Source organism: Syngnathus scovelli, chromosome 7 (genome assembly GCF_024217435.2).
Source record: "Syngnathus scovelli strain Florida chromosome 7, RoL_Ssco_1.2, whole genome shotgun sequence".
Taxonomy (NCBI): domain Eukaryota; kingdom Metazoa; phylum Chordata; class Actinopteri; order Syngnathiformes; family Syngnathidae; genus Syngnathus; species Syngnathus scovelli.
In genome coordinates, this window is record NC_090853.1 from 19,338,216 (window position 1) to 19,357,965 (window position 19,750).

The window sequence follows — 19,750 nt, forward strand, 5'->3', positions numbered from 1 at the left end:
TAACAGATTAGGCAGTATAATCACATATGTTAACTTGAGAGTGCCCACACTCAATCTACTTATCGTGATGTGTTAAATCAATTACTGTTAGACATTATTTGTCTGATAATCTACCAAATCTTTGAATTGAAGAATTTGTGATTTAATTAATAGCTTGCTATTATGTTCAGGGTAATCAGACTTGTATATAATTCTAATGGCCTTCTTTTGAAAACTATTCTGAATTACAACTTTGGATCTTATATTACTTTGCAACAATATTCTCGGTGACAGATTAGGCAGTATAATCACATATGTTAACTTCAGTGCCCACACTGTATTTATTTATGGTTATTTGTTAAATCAAGTACTGTTAGACATGAAATAGGAAGTGTTTAAGATAAATGTTATGGCTACTCACAATTGTAGCTCGCTCCTGGTTGTTAGGGTTTTCCAGGTTATCTTTATCGTAGGATTATGTTGGAGTGCAACAGGTAATAAATACCTTACCTTGTCCTCCTTATCACAAGGTCATAAAACATCCCCTGACATGTTTAGACTAGAGGGCAAGGGCTTTAGCCAGCCTACCCATACCCCCACTCTGTTCCTCCTAATAAATATGCCCTTGCAGGAAGGAGACTTTTCAGATTTCATTCCTGTAGCGAGTGATCTCTCCACCTGCAGGTGTCTAAAAGAACTTGCCTTGTCTCTGTGTGGTTCTTGCAAAATAAGTTGGAGTGAGCAAATCTCTAACATTTTGGTGCCGAAACCCGGGACCCTCATACCCATCATCTGGCTGACGGAGGACAACGCGCTGTACACCGTCGACGGGCCAGCGTCCACTAGCCGGACCTGGTAAAGAAAGACCTGGGAAGGAAATTCTTCGCTGGGCCAGCATCTTAGGTCTGCCTTCGTCTGACAGAGGTGGATTGACGGGACCCGGCAGTGCAACGAACCAGGGGACAAGTAAGTTAAAGGCTTGAAATTGTGTTGTGTTGTTAAACGCGTAACACATAGAGGTGCACGGGAGACAGCTTGGGTTCAAGTCCCAGTGGAAGAAACAGGCTAAGAAAGGCAGAGCTTCTTTTTCGTTCATCGAAGAAGTGTGTAGACTCTTCTTTGTCTGTTTTTCCGAGCTGAGGGATCTGGCTTGGGTTAAAGTCCCAGTGGAAGGAACGTGCTAAGAAACACGGAGCTTCTTTTTTGTTAATCAAAGAAGGGCGTAGATTTTTCTTTGTATGTTTTTCCAAGCCAAAGAATAGCTTGGGTTCAAGTCCCAGTGGAAGAAACGGGCTAAGAAAAACAGAGCTTCTTTTTCTTAATTGAAGAAGGGCGTAGATTTTTTCTTTTGTCCGTTTTTCCAAAGCTGTTTGGGAGGGTTTTACACCCATCCCTGGATAGGCCTAAAAAAGCACTGGAGTTTGTGTGATTGAGTGTGTGACTGGTAGGATAAATTGACTAAATAACAGTTCTAGCATTGATCCACGGCAATAATACAGGCTAGTAATTTGTTGAAAGGTCAATTTAAACCTGCATTGAGGATCCTCAAAGACATAGTTAAATAAATAAATAGTAATAAATAGTAATACTAATAATAATAATAATAATATTTTTGAGAAAAAGAAATTGTATAACCTAGAACTACTAGAATTAAGATGGGAAATAAAAACGGTAAATCTCTACCTCTTGACGGAGATGAGAAGTACATGGCGAGTAGATTTCTTAATTGTATGCAATATATGCCGAAGTGGAAGAAAAAGTATGGAGTAGAAGGGAAGCTGAGAGTTGAAGTGTGGAAGATAGTAGTTGATGTTTTAGAAGAGAGTGTGGATAAAAAGAAAAATGGACTGAAAAAGAAAAGAAAAGAAAGAGAATTGGATTGTGCTAAAGTGTGGTTGAAAGCTTCACAAGAGAGAAAAGAACAAATCCAAAAGACAAAAGATAGAAAGATGAAAGGTGATGAGGCTGAGACTATGTTTGTCAGGCCGGAAGACAATGAGGCCGGAGTGCGCAGGCGCACTGCCGCGGCCACGGCTCCCGCCGACGCTGAAGGCGCAGCTCGAGCAGAGGAGCAAGAGGGGCCTTCCGCTCGTACACAAAACTTGTATCCAAGCTTAACAAACCTGCAGCCCCCCCCCCCCATATAACAGCAAAAGAAGTCAGGGTCACATTACTAGAAGTCCTGTACAAACAAGAAGTTTGACCACTGCTGCTAGATTTTCTCAAAATTTAGACAAGGTTGATGTGTGCCCAATGATACAGGTGCCAAACCCTAATGTAGGGGAAGGCCAACCCCCACATACATATGTTTTCCAGCCATGGACATTGGAAGAGGCAAGAAAAGCTGTTGAAGGGGTTACCCCTGTTGCTGAAGACCCAGCTATATGGGCAGAGGACATGGCTGGAATTATACATTCCTATAGACTGAATGGACATGAGGCAGGAGAAGCTGCAATGTCCTCCTTGGGAAAAGACTGGGCAAAGGTTAGAGGAAATTATACAGGTAGAAATAATCAAGGGCCTTTTCCCTATCCCGTTGAGGGAAATCAATTGGGAGAGGAGTATGCAGCACAATGGAATGGTCTTGTGCAAAGAGTGCGAACTATATTTCAAAGACGAGCGAATTATGGTCATTTGGCAGGAATAAAACAGAAGCCTGGCGAAGATACTGATGATTTTCGTTTGAGATTTGAAAAAGAATTCAGAGTGCATAGTGGCATCCCATTCAATGATACAGCTGAGAGTGCTTATCAACAACAGCTTAAAAATGCGCTCCTCACTAATTTCCGCCCTGAAATAGGCAACTGGGTGAGGAAACATTTGGTGGAAGTGGATGTTGCAAGTGTGACAACAACTATGCAATGGGCCAGACATGCTGAAAAAGTGATCAAAAAAGGCAAGAGTTCTGATGTATTTCATCTAGATAATGATGATGATGAACTAGATGAAGATACAACAGTCTTCTTCCAAGGGTCCCAGCAAGGCAGAGGAGGAGGTAGAGGCCAACAAGGTCACAGGCCGCCATATAAATCAAAACCCCCATCAGATACAAACTGTTGGAACTGTGGGAAACGAGGACACTTTGCAAGGGAGTGTCGTTCTGCAAAACAATATCAATCAAAGGGTGCAGGGAGGGGCAGAGGAAAGGCCAAATTCTCAGCATGACTAGACCCCCCCCCCCCCCCCCCCCTTTGACCCCTGGTGCTCCTATAGAGGAAGAAATAGTAGATGTCCATACAGCGTGGGACATTCTGAGTACATTAAAAGAAAAACCATATGTTACTCTAAACATTGGAGGCAGTGATGTCAAGTTTTTGTGTGATACTGGGGCTTGTAAAACCGTGATAAAAACTAAAGTCCCAAATCTAAAGGCCTCCCAAAATACTATTTGGGTGAAATCTGCTGATGGGCAGGTACACAAGGAGAGTATCTCCAATCCAGTTGAAGTGAGAGATAAGGAAACTGGAAGCATGGCTTCAGTTTCGATTGTCCTATCTCCAAAATGTCCCATAAACCTGCTGGGACGAGATCTGATGACTCGGTTGGGAATTGCAATAATTCCAGTAAAGGATGGCATGCGAGCATGTAGAGTGAGAGATGTGGACTCATATGCTGCACAAGCAGGTGAACAGATCTGCTGCTCCTATGCCATCCCTCCTGAACGAAATCCTAAACTCCCAAGCAGATTGCTGGGTGAAGCTCGAAAACAATTGTCCCAACCTGAATCAGAAATGACTTGTACTGAATTACATGTCACCATGAATATTCTCACTGATCCACAAGATGGCTATATTGGAAGTTTTCTCAGCGACACAGAAGTAACTTTAACAATCACTGCTCTGCACACTGATCGCAGGTCATTTGCGGCTGCCGCTGTACTCCTGCCCGCTCCTCAGAAAGATAGATACAAATTGTCGGCTGTACCCCACATCTCATTGTTTAAACCTCACAGTATGACGTGGGCAGATGTGGGTTCCCGAATTAAACTTGCTGGATCTGTGACTGATTATGAGGACAAAGGTGATGGGTGGAGCTACAGTACCAGTTGTGACGTGTGGAAGCAAACAGTGTGTGAAGTGGCTGTAGGCAGAGCAGGCACTTGTGCGCTTCCCTGACTAGTTGACATTTGTTTGAGTGAAAAGGAGGAGGGGGAATTGGCTGGGCTTCCTGAAAAACTGTGGACCAAGGCCCCATCTGATGTAGGTCTTTTACGATCCATTTCCCCAGTACAGATCAAACCAAGATCAGAGTGGCGTCCGAGAGTTAAGCAATATCCTTTAAAACAGGAGGCAATAAATGGGATTGCCCCTGTTATAAATGATCTTTTGGCAGGAGGAATCATTAGGGAATGCCCGGATTTTCCTTGCAACACTCCCATTTTCCCAGTCCAAAAGGCCGACAAAATTAATTGGCGAATGATACAAGATTTACGAGCAGTGAATGATGCAGTGCAAACAAGAGCACCCAATGTGCCTGACCCACACACACTTCTGAACACTTTGAAACCTAATCAGAAGTATTTCACAGTAATTGATCTCAGCAATGCATTTTTCTCAGTGCCAATTCACCCAGACTCACAGTTTTGGTTCGCTTTTACCTTTAAAGGACAAAGCTATACATACACCAGATTGCCACAAGGATTTGCTGATAGTCCAACTATTTTCGTTCAAGCTATCATGTCCTGTTTGGCTGATTTTCAGATGTCAAACAAAAGCCAACTTCTAGTTTATGTAGATGATCTCCTGGTAGCCTCTGAAACTGAAGCTGCTTGCAAGGCAGACTCCTTAGCATTGTTACACTATCTCTGCAAAACAGGGAATAAAGTGAACAAAAATAAGTTACAATGGGTCAGACAGGAAGTGAACTATTTAGGTCACACTTTGTCAGCTTCTGGAAGACAGATACAAAGAACCAGAAAGCAGATTATTTCAGATACACCGAAACCTAAAACAAAAAAACAAATGATGTCATTTTTGGGGCTCTGCAATTACTGCAGAGCATGGATCCCATATTATGCGGAAAAAACACAACCGCTGCTGGATATTGTGCATGGAGTTCCCATGACAATGACAGAAAAAATCTTGTGGACACCAGCAGCGGATGATGCTTTTGTAGTGCTGAAACAGGCTCTGATAGAAACCACAACTCTTATCTTGCCAGACTACAATAAAACCTTTGTGCAAACAGCAGACTGCAGGAATGGTTTTATGACCTCAGTGTTACTGCAGAGTCATGGCAGCAAACTAAGACCAATTGCATTTTATTCAAAAAAACTGGATCCAGTGGCTCTGTCTTTGCCAGACTGTGTCCAAGCAGTGTGCGCGGCGGCGCTTGCAGTGAGACAATCTGCAGATGTGGTGCTCTTTCACAAAATGGAGCTGCTGGTTCCACATGCTGTAGATGTGTTGCTGCTGCAAAGCAAAATGAACTTTTTGTCACCAGCCAGACATCTGTCCTACACTGCTATACTTCTGTCACAACCACACATTGTGATAAAGAGGTGCACAATCCTTAACCCAGCAACGTTGATCCCGTTGCCAGGGGATGGAACACCACATAACTGTTTGGATGCTACAGAACATCTACAGCTGCCCAGAGGAGATTTAAGTGACACGCCACTTGACAAGGGGGAAAAGTGGTTTGTGGATGGATCATGTTCAAAGGATCCTAAAGGAAACAATCAAAGTGGTTATTCAATTGTGAAATTGCCAAACCAGATTGTTGAAGCAGAGAAGCTTCCATACACCAGGTCAGCACAGGCTGCTGAGCTGATTGCTCTAACAAGAGCTTGTCAATTAGCGGAAGATAAGGAAGTCACTGTATACACAGACAGTCAGTATGCGTTTTCTACTCTGTTCTATTTTGCGAAACAATGGGAGCGCAGAGGGATGACAACATCAACCGGTAAGCCGGTTACCCATGCCTCCTTGTTAAAAGACTTGTTGCAGGCCATTCTTTTACCTGCTAAACTAGCTGTGTGTAAATGTGCTGCTCACACCACTGGCAGAGATGAAGTCTCAAATGGAAACAGATTAGCAGACAAGATTGCAAAAGAAGCAGCTGCAGGGAGACATGGCCATGAATTTTTTTTAATGGGTTCAGAGGACACACAACTCATAGATAAGACTGTACTGACAGATATGCAGGGCAATGCTCCAATGGTGGAAAAACGAATGTGGACGACAAAAGGTGCAATAGTGGATACAGATAATATCCACCGCATCAATGACAAACCTGTTTTACCAAAATCACTTTTTAAGGCAGCAGCGCTTGCGACACATGGGCCTTGCCATGTGTCGACAGGAGGGATGAAGTCCATCATAGATCAACAATTCACTACCTTTGGTTTAGATGCTTACTTAAAAAAATTTTGTAAAGCATGTCCTGTTTGTGTGAAACATAATCCACAAGGAAACATGAGACCTAAGAGAGGCTCATTTCCAAAACCCTCTTATCCATTTCAAAGCATGCATATGGATTTTATTGAACTCACACAAAGTGGACCTTACAAATACTGCCTAGTGATGATTGATGCATTTTCAAAATGGGTGGAAGTAGTTCCATCTAAACGCGCAGATGCCTTAACAGTGGCAAAAGCTATCTGCAAAACCATCATACCAACTCATGGCATCCCCCAAACCATTTACAGTGACAATGGTCCACACTTTGTGAACCAAGTTGTGCAGAACATGGCTGTACACCTTGGAATAACGTTAAAAAACCACTGTGCTTGGCATCCTTCGAGCGCAGGCCTGGTTGAACGGGCAAACTTTACCATCAAAAGCAGGTTGAAAAAATGCATGGAAACAACAGGCAGACCTTGGCCAGAGTGCCTCGACTTAGTGAAGCTCTATATGAGAATTACTCCCACTTCAGAAGGACTAACACCTTTTGAAATCATACATGGGAGACCATATAGACTACCAGTGTTCCCTGCAGATTTGCAAAAAGCAGATGAAGAACAGACCTTGGCAGATTATCTAATCAGGACGCTCAAACTGAAAGATGTGTCAAATGCAAATTTACTGCCGCCTGATCTCTCTCCCTCACAGGTGGACAACACCATCAATCCAGGAGACTGGGTCTACATCAAGGTCATCAAAAGAAAGAACTGGGCCAGCCCGCGGTGGGAGGGACCGTTCCAAGTTTTGCTTGCTACTCCCACGGCGGTAAAAATCTCTCAACGGCCCAGCTGGATTCACCTCAGCCACTGCAAGTTGCAGAGAGTGCTGGACCCCTAATTCGGAGTGGTGGGGAAGGCTGACTACAAAGGGGCCCCGTCGTTTAGGGCGAGGCGTCTCAATGTTGGTGAAGAATTCATCGATCCCCACTCCGCTAGGCGAGGGGATGTCCCAGTGTCTCTGCCATCCTAGTAGCAACGGGGCTCCATATGCCAGATGGATCCTCTGCTGCGTTGTGGTTGGAGCGTGCTATGGTCTATTGACTCATCTGAACAGACCAAATGACAATGTTGCCCGTGGTAAACGATGGTCACATGATGAGAACTATGAAGACTGGTCATGGGACCCCAGAAACCCATACGAAACCAACACTTGGTACCGGTATGTCAGGTTCACTGTGAGAGCTCACACATAGGAGGGATGCTATGTGTGTTCGAAACTCCCCCCTTCCTCCACGCAAGTTCGCTTGGAGGCCAGAGCAATGAATGTCACTGAAGCAAAATGTATGGCATCCATGGGAGGAGTTGGATATCAGCACCGTGCCGTCGCAGTCAAAGATGCCGACCCTTACCGCCCTGGACTTGCTGACGGTGCCTGTGATCAGCTGTTCTGGACAAATCTCAATGTGACTGTTAAAAGACGAACAATACCACAAGTGGCCTACACAGAAAGACCAGCTGGAGTGAATTACACATGTTACATCCAAGGCAACAAGACCCACGTCTGCATTAACGACGACTGCTCTCCAGGAGGAAACTGGATGGGAGCTCTGGACATCACCGATGAGTGTCAAGATAAGAGAGCCATTTCAGGTGGGGAGGGCTCTCCAACCAACATGGCTACACCATCGAACGGAACATACTTCATACAGAATGGCTGGTGGCTTTGTGGTCACAAGGTTTATCCGATGCTGCCCGCCAACTGGACAGGAGTGTGTGCACCAGTGTGGGTGACAGACCACACCTACAGGATACGACACCATTTGTTGACAGGAGCACGTAACTCTACTGGACGTCGACGCAGAGCAGTTGCAACCTTTGACCCTCATGACCCTGTCTGGGGTGCGAACGTTCCAGAGGACCATAAAGTATGGTCTGCCGGAGACAAAGTTGTCCTTGCGCTCTTCCCTCAGATTGGGGTTGGGAAACTATCGCTCTTCATCGAGACACTGAACTATCGTTTTCAATCCTTTGTGAATCTCTCACTGCAAGTCAACGATGGACAAAATAGAGAGATTCAGGCTATTAGACTGATGGTCTTGCAAAACAGGATGGTTCTGGACTTGTTGACGGCAGCACAAGGTGGTGTGTGCCACATCATTGGGACTTCCTGTTGCACATACATACCAGGAGAAAATAACACCCACATAAACGACGCCATGAATTCGCTGAAGAACTTACAGCAGGCCATGTCTAAAGACAAGGTCCCACATCAGTTTGATTTCTTTTCATGGCTATTCTCTGGCAACTGGTGGCAACTGCTGTTGAAATTGCTGTCTCCTGTGCTTGTTGTGCTGATGGTGTTGTGCTTGTTTACGACCTGCGTTATCCCATGTTTGAAGTCTGCTGTGTCAAAGTTTGTGTCCTCTACTGTAGCCCAGGTTCATATACAACTCCTTAGAGATGACGGATGTGATGACGATGATGAAACATGGATTGCGTAGATGCTGTTCTGTTGAGCATGTTTTACAGAAACTTGATGATTTGACCATCGAAAATGCTTCGCAAGTGATGGATACAATGATGTACTGTTTCTGTGTTTTTCTTTTTATTTTTTATTATTCATAGCATTCTGGTCGCCTGTGGCAACGGGGCCGTGTAAGAATTTTCCTGCTAATAACATCTGGCCAGCAGGTTTTTCGCTTACACAATAGGTTTGAGGTAATGCCTCATCTTCACTGGAATGTGTTGCTATCATTGTTTGTTGTTTTTATTTTTACCATTCTACTTTCTTCATTATACGTATATATGTTTTTTTCCTTGCTTGTCTTTGTTGTTTGGGGTGGCATAATCATATGATAAATCAGGAGGGAGATGTTAGGGTTTTCCAGGTTATCTTTATCGTAGGATTATGTTGGAGTGCAACAGGTAATAAATACCTTACCTTGTCCTCCTTATCACAAGGTCATAAAACATCCCCTGACATGTTTAAACTAGAGGGCAAGGGCTTTAGCCAGCCTACCCATACCCCCACTCTGTTCCTCCTAATAAATATGCCCTTGCAGGAAGGAGACTTTTCAGATTTCATTCCTGTAGCGAGTGATCTCTCCACCTGCAGGTGTCTAAAAGAACTTGCCTTGTCTCTGTGTGGTTCTTGCAAAATAAGTTGGAGTGAGCAAATCTCTAACACTGGTCAATGATACTTGTAGCTCGCTCCTGGTCAATGATACGAGCCTCTTCTTGCAGTGGAAAACTTACAGCCAACAAACACCGTGGAACCTAAAGGAAGGAAATTAAACATTAACATTTAGCCTCAACCAACATTCACAGATGTAACGCAATGCAAACTACACAAACGTAAATCTTTTTAAACCTAATGAGTTGTACTTACCGTGTACGCTCTAGACCAGGGGTCACCAACCTTTCTTAAACCGAGAGCTACTTCCTGGGTACTGATTAAGGCAAAGGGCTACCAGTTTGACACACAGTTCTGAAATAGCCAATTTGCTCAATTTGGCTTTCACTATGTGTTATTATTGTCATTTCCAGTTCACATATAAGTGTGATTTTAACAAGAATAGCAAAAATACAGTCAAACCTTGGTTTTCGAGAAGCGAATCGGTCGAATTCCGAATCTATTTTTACAAATAATGGAAAAAATGTAATCCGTTTCAAGACAACCCCCCCCCCCACACACCTTTTTAAAGCATTTTTTCATTTGCGCATATTTGTCTGATCACGCAACTGCAGCGCACCACCGAACGCTCAACCGTGGAGCGTCGCCCACCGCGCAACTGCACCGCGCTGGTCGCATTATTGTGACAGAGCCGTCGCTGAAATTTAGAAAATATTTGTAAAGTCCTGATGTACTTTCCAAAATTTAAGTAGATCTAAGTGCGCAGGGAGCTTCATTTTGTTCGCTCGCGCAACTGCAGCGCACCGCCGAACGCGCAAACGTAGCGCGTCGCCAACCGTGCAAATGCACCGTGCTGATCGCATTATTGCAACAGAGCCGTCGCTAAAATTTAGAAAATATTTTTAAAGTACTGATGTATTTTCCAAAATTTAAGTGGACCTCAGTGCGCAGGGAGCTTAATTTTGTTCGATCGCGCAACCGCAGCGAGCCGGGCGCTCACTGTCGCATTGCTTTAAGAGCGTCTTTGTGTTTTAGGATGGCTTTACTGCTCCCACTTGCTTTCTTTGGGGCATGGTTAAGGCTTACAATCCTCAAAGTAACGTAAATACAATAACGACGGAGTCAGCCGGCATCCGGGCCGCGCTGTCGGGTTTTTTCGGCTTCTCCCGGCTCATCTCGCGAGGTTCGACCTCCGAATTTTGTTCGGCAACCGAAGCAAAAAAATCTCGAATTTTTTGTTCGAATTCCGATTTGTTCGAGAACCAGGACGTTCGAAAACCGAGGTTTGACTGTAAAATAAATAGATGCAGCTCACTGACAAGTGCCGCTATTTGAGCAAATTTCAGAACAGTCCTGTGGGCGACTCATGCGGTCCTCACGGGCGACCTGGTGCCCGCGGGCACCGTGTTGGTGACCCCTGCTCTAGACGGTCCACTTGCAAACAGAAAATAAAGATATTTCTGTTGATAGTCGTCGTGTTTGTATCCGTTGTCTCGCTCAAGGCCATTGCGCCCACAGATTTGAATTTTGGCGACAGTTCAGCCTATTGACGTCATTTCCGCGGTGTAATACCCGCATATCTGAAACGGCAAAGTTAAGAGTAGAGTTAAATAAAGTTTTTAATCAACGCAATCATTTACAACCGTTGACCAGTCGAAATAATCGTCGAAATTCGACGTTCCCCCCAAACGCCACACTCACTCGCTTTTCAGGGCAACAAAAGTACTTCTTTTTAAAAACGATGAGTTGTACTTACCGTGTACGCTCTGGACGGTCCAGTTGCGAGCAGAAAATAAAAATATTTCTCTCGTTAGTCGTATGTAACCATCCGCTGTGTCTTTGTCAACATCGCCATTTTCCTACTTCCTGTTGCGAGCCACGCCCACGGATTTAAATTCTGGCGGAAGAGCCCGCCCATTGGCGTCGTTTTCGCGTATAGCAAATCCGATTGGTTGGGAAGGGGGCGCGGTTATGCAGCCAAGGGGTCCTGTGATCGGTGGGATGTAAAGTAGGCGTCGACGTCACGTCCGCGTCACGTGACCACGACGTGGCAGACGTCATATAGCAACCGCTGTTTTGTTTAGTAGACTTACAGTTGTTATGCATTGACATAATGGCGCACACTCCAAATGGATTTGAATAAATTAAATAATTCTTCTGCCCACTCCCTTTTAAACAAGTTAACTCTCCCCGCGGATTTGAATTCCGGCGGAAGTTTCGCCCATCGACGTCACGTCTGTCACGTGACCACAACGTGGCAGATGTCATATAGCAACCGCTGTTTTGTTTAGTAGATTTACAGTTGTTATGCATTGGCATAATGGTGTGCACTCAAAATAGATTTAAATAAATTAAATATTTCTTCTGCCCACTCCCTTTTAAACAAGTTAACTCTGCCCACGGATTCTAATTTCGGAGGAAGGTCCGTCCATTGATGTCTTGTCTGCGTCACTTGACCACGACGTAGCGACGTCATATAGTAACCGCTGTTTTGATCAGTAGACTTAGTTATTATGCGTTGACATAATGGCGCACTGGTTAGCATGTCCACCTCTTAAGCATGATGTTGCGGGTTCGACGCCTGATCAATGTTAGCCATGGAGTGAGCTGAAGTGCATGGCGCTGAAGATTTGAATCTTTGAAATGCGCTGAGGTCTGACATATCAGGCAGAATGGTTTGCCATCACGTTCAACAAAAAATCGAAACTTTCCTTCTCTGATAAAAACGTCCTGTGTTCATCTACATATTTCCGTTTTGCTGTGCATCTTTTTCCTGCCATTTCGAGAGCCCGATTGACACTAATAGTTTACTGGAATGTGTTTGCCTATCCTACTTTGTGGAATTTCACCACATGCGCTTTTGACCAAAATACCAAATTGAACTCAAGTGAAGCCAACACGCACAACACCCCCCCCCCCCCCCCCACACACACACACACAAATGTTGATATGAACATAAAAGGGCCGCATGAATCCAAGCAAAGAGCCGCATGCGGTTCAGGAATTGCGGCTTGGCCAAACCTGTACTATACAACTTTATTTGTATAAAATTTATATAAAATATATAAATTTATTTTATATAATATATATTATATAAAATTTTCACAACAGCTGTCACACAAACAAAGCGGGAAAAAACGAAGACGTGCGTGTTCCGCCCACGCTGGATTTATTTGCACCTTTGAAAAGACACCGTATTGCTGCAGATGTGGCAAAGAGTACTTTTGGGCATCTGAGACGGAAGGATGTCCAAAGCATCACGTCACCTGCTCTGGTCGGCATGGTGGTGGGACGTTGAGGTCAACCGCTTTGGGGTTGGCTGAATCTTTGGTCGCAGGATGCCACACACTTGAAGACAGAAGCAGAAAAGCAGAGCTAAATGCAAAATGTACTCACCGGTGACTCCAATTTTTTTCCCCCCTGAAGAAATGGATGGACAGGTGGCCCCGGCTGGCCGGTGGGACTCTTGTTATTCTGACCCTTTTTAGTGCGCGTTTGGGGCAACAACCGTTTTTTGTGGCGCTCTCTTCTGGTTCAAGAGTGCCCTGCATGTGAATTTGCCTTTCCTGCCTTCTGATTGGATGAGCGCCGGTGTGACGCGGTGCCTCTGTCACCGTGGCGGGGGGTATACGTCGGCATCGGAGCGTCTGCCAACGTCTGAGACCGGCTGGCAGTGTATCGGAGGTGTCGAGTGCGGTGCCGCTGGAGCTCACTCACCAGCTGGTGTTAGGGCCACAGAATGAAGGCCAAGGAGAAGAATAGAAAGAGAAACAGAAACTTCTCCTCCAATTGTTTGATTTGTCTCTTCTGAGCTTCGATGAATTCTTTCAGCTCTTTGTTCCTCTAGGACGGACAAATGGAAAGTGGCCTTCAAAAGCCAGTAAGCGTGCAAGTAAGTGCCGGGCTGGCTTTGGGCCCTTACCTGTTGCGCGCTGTGCAGCAGATCCATTCTCTCTTGGAGGATGCAAGCGTCGCGCTCCCTCAACTCGCACATCAGGGCTCGCTTCCATTGGTCCACGGCGCTCCTAAGCTCTTCTCTCTGATCCGCCGTCAGCACGTCATTCACGCCAGCGTGGCTGGCTTTTTCGCCGTCCGTGGCGGGGCAGTCCCGCTGCGGTAGCGCCTCGTACAACATGGCCTCCAGCTCCAGGATCCTCTGGGCCGCAATCCTCGTCCATCAGTGGTCCGGCGGGAGATTTGAGGGCGGCTTACCTTATGAGCCTGGTCCTTGGAACGCTTCCTGAAGTCCAACTCTTCATCCAGGTAGCCCTTCTGGTTACAGAACATATCCTAGCACAGCTCAAGGTCAGAATTGTTGGGGCACATTGCCGGAGTCCCCCTTGGCTGATGTCGCGCGTCTGTCTACCTTCTCACTTTCAATGTCCAACATCTACTGTTGAAGTGCTGACTTGGTCACTTTGATGTATTCTAACCACTGAGGAAAGGCTGCTGTCACATAAGCAGAATGCGAGAGCGTGCGAGAGCGTGCGTGGACGTGCGCGTTACCTTCTCGGCTAGGGTGAGAAGGGTCCTGGCGTGAATCACGACCACCTGCTCCTCGTTGGTGAGATTCTGCAAGAGCCCAAAGGCACAGCGTCAACAAGCTTCTTTCAGCGCAAAGCCTTCCAAAAGTCACATTTGAGCCGCCGAGTCTCGTGGAGTGCGAACATAAGGAGTTCGACATACACGTACGGCGTTATCGCCCAGGATGTCCAGCTTCTTCATCAGATCACTGATGACGATGTCCGGGGGAAAGGCGCAAGGAGCAATGTAAGGTGTTCTGGGACCTCGGGTTAAGGTTAGGGTTGCGAGGGACGCCTTACGTACGCTCACGCCCTCGGCCTCGCAGTAGATCTGCAAAGGGCTGAGGCCGTCTGGGAAACGGACTTGCAGAAACTTCAAGACGGGGGAGCGCCACTCCCTCTCCTGAAAGGCAGAGGCATGCATCCGTCCGTCCGTCCGTCTGTCACATCTCTGGCCTCAACACGCTTGTGCGAGTCTTCCCACCTCCAGCTCCAGGATGCGGAACTCAAGCAGTTCGTTTTGGTCTCGGATATTCTGGATGTGCTCTTTCAGACGCGCTTCTTCCGCCTCCATCCGCCTGACCTGAAAAGACAGTCAGACCTCATCTGTGGGGCTTCCCGACGGGTGTGACGCCAAGCGACTCCGCCCAGCGCCTTTCTTTCCGTCACCTTTTCGGCCAACTGCTGATTGCTCTGACGCAGCAGCTGCTTCTCCTCCACCCACTTGACATTCTAGAAGAGACAAACGCGTGGACAGCTTTGGAATGTTGTGCCATTTTCATCCACAAATTCTTTGGTTGACTGGAAAATGACATTTGCTTTTCTCCGCATTTTACCAGCCACGTTCAGGGGGGGGGGTTGGTCCAGTAATGGCAGACGAATGAGTGACTGAAGAATGTAGCTATTTTGTCTGAGAAAAAGGTGTGCTCATTGATGAGCTTACCTGTCCTTGTTGCTTCAGCGCTGACTCCAGATCTGCTACTCTGCTTTGATAGTGACCCATTTCTACCATCAGCTTTTCTCTGGTCTGAAAGGAGGAGGAGGGAGGCTCCTCCTCCTCCTTTCAGACCAGAGAACACCCGAGGCTGGGTGAGAACGGGGAGGCTGCGACCCGGCCGGGGGTTGCGGGAAGGGGCGCCACCTTGATCTCCTTCTCGGTGTCGTAGTCCCCTCCGCTGGTCTGGGCTAGCAGAGCGTAGGCTCGTTGCAGCGCTTGATATTTTTGTGTCAGCTGGCGGTAGCGAAGCTCCGCCTCCTCATGCACACACCAATGCAACACAGCACTAGTACCAGAATCAGTCAGACCGGCGACAAAGCACCCGCGACGCAAAGACGAGTCCGATTCCAGGCTGAAGAGGAATGTTTGGCGCCAATACGCTGGCAGAAATGGCGGGCTACCTCTTCGGGTTCCGTGTCGGGGGTTCTGTCGGTGTGAAAAGACAAGGACGATCCGTCCGAGTCCACCAACACGTCTTCGTCGTAGCCGTAAAATGTTTCGATGACCTGCGGGCGCGGAAGCAAACATCTCTCTGAACAAACTGAAGCGACACCTCACGATGAATCGACGAGAGGAACGATAGCGAGAAAAAGGCCATTTCATCTTGCGCAACACCAAGCAGCCGCAAACAAACAGACTCACCTTGCAGGACCTCACGCTTCGTTCCTCCTCAGAGATTCTCGACGTCGGTATCGTAGCAGCAAATCTCTCTCCTGTCGACACAAATAATCCGCCTTTGAGATTCTTTGGATGGAAAGGGAACGAACGGCTCCGGCGCAGAAACAAACGCGACTCACGATGACATTTCTGACATGAGCTCCTGTGTCCAGAGCCTGAAAAACCCGTCACCGGCGATGATTGGAGGGACGCTCGTCTTTTCCAAAAGTGACAACTACAGGGTGTGTCAGGGTTTTCCAGATTATCTTTATCGTATGATTATGTTGCTTTGACTTTGACTGCAACCTGTAATAAATAATATTATTTATCCCTTATTTATCCCTATCGCTTATCCCTTCCTACACAAAGTCGTAAAACATCCCTTGCTATGTTTTGACTAGAGGTCAAGGGCTTTCTCTATTCAATCCACTCTTACACCCACCCTGTTTCTCTTAATAAAAATGCTCGTGCAGGAGCCGAGAGTCAGACTTCATTCGTACAACGGATGGACTCTCCACCTGCAAGTGTCCAAAAGAACTTACTTGTCTCCCGTGTGGTTCTTGCAAAATAAGAGCGCAACTCTAACAGGGTGCATTTTGCCACTAGCTGCCTACGGACAATGACGTCGCGCTCGCGGCTCATGGTTGACGGGCTGAGCAGCCGGGCGAGTCCGTCGTTTTCAGCGCACAGCGAGTGGCAAAGGCGCTGACAAAACGGGAGCTTTGAGCTGCTGAAAACGGCAAAACAAGTCTAAAGCGTGTTCAAACGCGTGCGCACAATGCTCCTGCTTGAAAGGTCGGAATTTAAGGGGCCAATTTTTTGGATGGCGGCCACCGGCCAAGCTTTGGACGGAAAAGGTTTCCTGGCGACAGCGAGCGAGCGCGGCGCTGCCGTACGTGCACCGAGTCGCCTGCCTGAAGACCTTGGACAAGTCGTCGATGATGTGCCGCTGCTCCACAACTTCAAGGAACTCCATTTCACCGTCCTGCTGGCCGCAACCGCGCTCCAGGTCATTGAGCGAACTAGGCCTTCTCTGTGGAACACAAATGCAGTGGACTCTGTTGGCACGCCGCCGTTGTCCGCGTCGACTTACCAAGCTTGCCATCTCCTCATTCTCCTGGGTGACAAAGCGCACTTTGTTTTGAAGGCGACACAGCACCAGCGAGAGTTCTTCATTCTTCCTACTCAGGCGTTTGTTTTTGTACAGGAGTGGCAGAAACTAGCTTTCTGTTTCTCTCAGTCGCTTAAGCTGCAAACATGAAGTGCGGGATGCGAAAGACGCACAACACGCGGGCCAGAACGTATCCATTCCTTTTGCATCGGTTTGAACGGAATCGTGGCTTTGGCTCCCAATAAAAGACATCTACCAGGCAACCGACTCGCCGCGCCGCTCAACTAATAAGCAAGCGCAATGCGTGCCTCGCTGGATGGCGCGCATCAAACGTACCGCAAACCTTCAAGCGTGCCGTCAATAAATTACCAGTTCATTGCGCTCTTCAGAAAGCAGGGCGTTTCGATCCTCCAGTTTCCTGATGACTGCGCTGAGCTCAGCGATTTTCAGATGAAACCTTCGCGTGTCCCGATCCTCCTGAGACTGAAAACGCCCCGCAACACACACACACAACCACTCGTTCAAAGTTCAAAACTGTTTTTGTGCTACCTTCCTCCAGCAACGAACTAAGTCATGCGTACTGCAAGTGTGTGATGAGGTGGCTTACGCTATGAAGAGGATTGCTAGTAGCGCCGTTGACCCCACTTCCAGGGTAGTTTAGGCCCGCCCTTTGGGAATCCCTCAGGGCAGCGATCTGCTGCTCGGCAGCCTGAGTCTGCAGCTGAAGGCGGTGGACGTGGCCGGCCCCAGGGATTTATCCAAAACACTAACTGCTCTGTCTTTCAGCTTGATCTCATCCATCTGGATGTACAAACGGGGAGCGCTCAGGCAGGCGGGCAAACTCATTTGCCAGAATTGTGACAAAAACAAAGAGAGCAACCGGCCAATTTTTATCTTGAATCGACTAGAACACCATTGCTGTGACAAAAGCGAAGCGAGCAACCGGACGTTTTCTTCTTGTGAAATAGAATAGAATAGAATGCCTTAGGTGTCATTGCACTGCAGGTATACAACGAAATTGGGAACATAGCCACGCACCGCGCATCTGATCAGTCCTACCAGTCGGCGGATCTCCCTCTCGCAGTCTCTCTTGGTTCGGCTCAGCTCCTCCCGATGCTGGTGATGAGCCGATCGGAGCTCGGCCGCTCGGGACTGCCAGGCCTGCTGGGCCGCTGCCAGGGCTTCTTCCGCGCTCCTGGTGGAGGCGACACCGCTCGGTCTCCCGACACCGCCGCGTCTCCTCCACTTCCGCCAGCAAAGCGCCCCCGCTCCTCACCTGAGCAGACATTGCGCCACATCGGGCCGTTGAGACCGCAACGGAGCGCCGCGACGCTTACTGGGGACAAGCTACACAATACGGTAGCGGCCGCATCGGAGCCCGACGTGGCGTGCGGATAGTCAGACACGGATTGAGCGGATCACCTTGTCCATGGAGCCGTCCCTCAGGCTGAGGACCAAGGCATTCAGTCGCTGGATCTCTCCATCTTTGATTTTGATCACTCTCATCAGCTCCATTTCATGCTGCCGCAGTAATGTCTCCCTGGTAACGGCTAACTCTTTCTGCTTCTCCTCATGGAGTTTGCTTTTGAGTTCCGTCATGGCGGCGGTGGCACGGTGGTGCTCCGCCCGCAGGTCCTGACTTCTCTCTCTCTCCAGACAGCTGACCTGACATGACTTAGACTTAGACAAACTTTATTGTCATCTTGTCTGCACATGGTGCATACAAAACGAAATTTCGTTGCACACGGCTTACAACAAAGTAGTGATATTGCAGTTGAATAGAAGTAACATATCCTATGAAAATATATATATACATATACTGTATATATATATATTACAAATAAGTATAAAGTGCAGCAGTGCTAATTATGCAATAGTGCAAGTAGGCAAAACAGTATTCAAGAGTGTGCAGAGGAATGCTAAACCATGTATTAAACTTCTATTTAAAGGGTTTACACAAGTTCAGTAAAGTTGGTAGTGCGAGATAGTGCAAGATAGAGGTCCGTAGTGTCATAAAGTACAGTTCTGTGAATGTGTGATGCAGAGTTCAGTTTAGAGCTCAACAGTTCTAATGTTCAACAGTCTGATGACAGCAGGGAAAAAGCTGTTGCAGAACCTGGTGGACCTGCAGCGGATTGTTCGAAACCTCTTCCCAGAGGGCAGCAGGGAGAACAGTCCATGGTGGGGGTGTGATGGGTCATTGATGATGTTACGGGCACGGGACATGCAGCGCTGAGATGAAATGTCCTGAATGGAGGGAAGAGGAGCCCCTATGATCCTCTCTGCTGTCCTCACCACTCTCCTCACGTTCTTCCAATCGGAGGCGGTGCAGCCTCCACACCACACAGAGAGTCAGCTTGTCAGAATGCTCTCTATGGTGCTCCTGTAGAACGTCCTCATGATGGGTGGGGGCAGGTGGGCTCTCCTCATCCTCCGCAGGAAGTACAAGCGCTTCTGTGCCCTCTTGACCAGTGCCGTAGTGTTCATAGTCCAGGTGAGGTCTTCTGTGATGTGGACCCCCAGGAATTTGGTGCTGCTGACCACCTCCACAGCTGAGCTGTTGATGATCAGTGGAGCGTGGTGAGGCTGGTTTTTCCTGAAGTCGACGATGATCTCCTTCATCTTCTCCACATTCAGGATCAGGCTGTTGTCTCTGCACCAGCCCACCAGCTGCTCCACCTCCTCTCTGTAGTCCAGGTCGTTGTTGTCTCTGATGAGCCCCACCACCGTTGTGTCGTCTGCGAACTTCACGATGTGATTGGTGGTGAACCTGGGGACGCAGTCGTGTGTCATCAGGGTGAACAGCAGGGGGCTCAGGACGCAGCCCTGAGGGGAGCCTGTGCTGAGGGTGATGACATCAGAGGTGTTCTGTCCGACCCGGACTGACTGAGGTCTGTTGGTGAGGAAGTCTAGCAGCCAGTTGCGAAGGGGGGTGTTGAAGCCCAGGTGTTCCAATTTTCCTACTAGATGCTGTGGGATGATGGTGTTAAACGCTGAGCTGAAGTCC

At 47.5% G+C, this 19,750-nt stretch overlaps 1 protein-coding gene across 1 annotated transcript; it reads right to left on the minus strand.

Annotated features, from left to right (window-relative positions):
* Positions 1-12,577: 12,577 nt before the first annotated feature.
* LOC125971917 (janus kinase and microtubule-interacting protein 3-like) lies at positions 12,578-13,741 on the minus strand. The gene is made up of 3 exons (XM_049725089.2): positions 13,378-13,741; positions 13,173-13,298; positions 12,578-12,803 (listed from the first exon to the last, which is right to left on the minus strand). The coding sequence occupies exons 1-2, from the start codon at positions 13,588-13,590 to the stop codon at positions 13,182-13,184; spliced, it is 330 nt and encodes a 109-aa protein (XP_049581046.1). The 5' UTR covers positions 13,591-13,741; the 3' UTR covers positions 12,578-12,803; positions 13,173-13,181.
* Between the last annotated feature and the right edge of the window lie 6,009 nt (positions 13,742-19,750).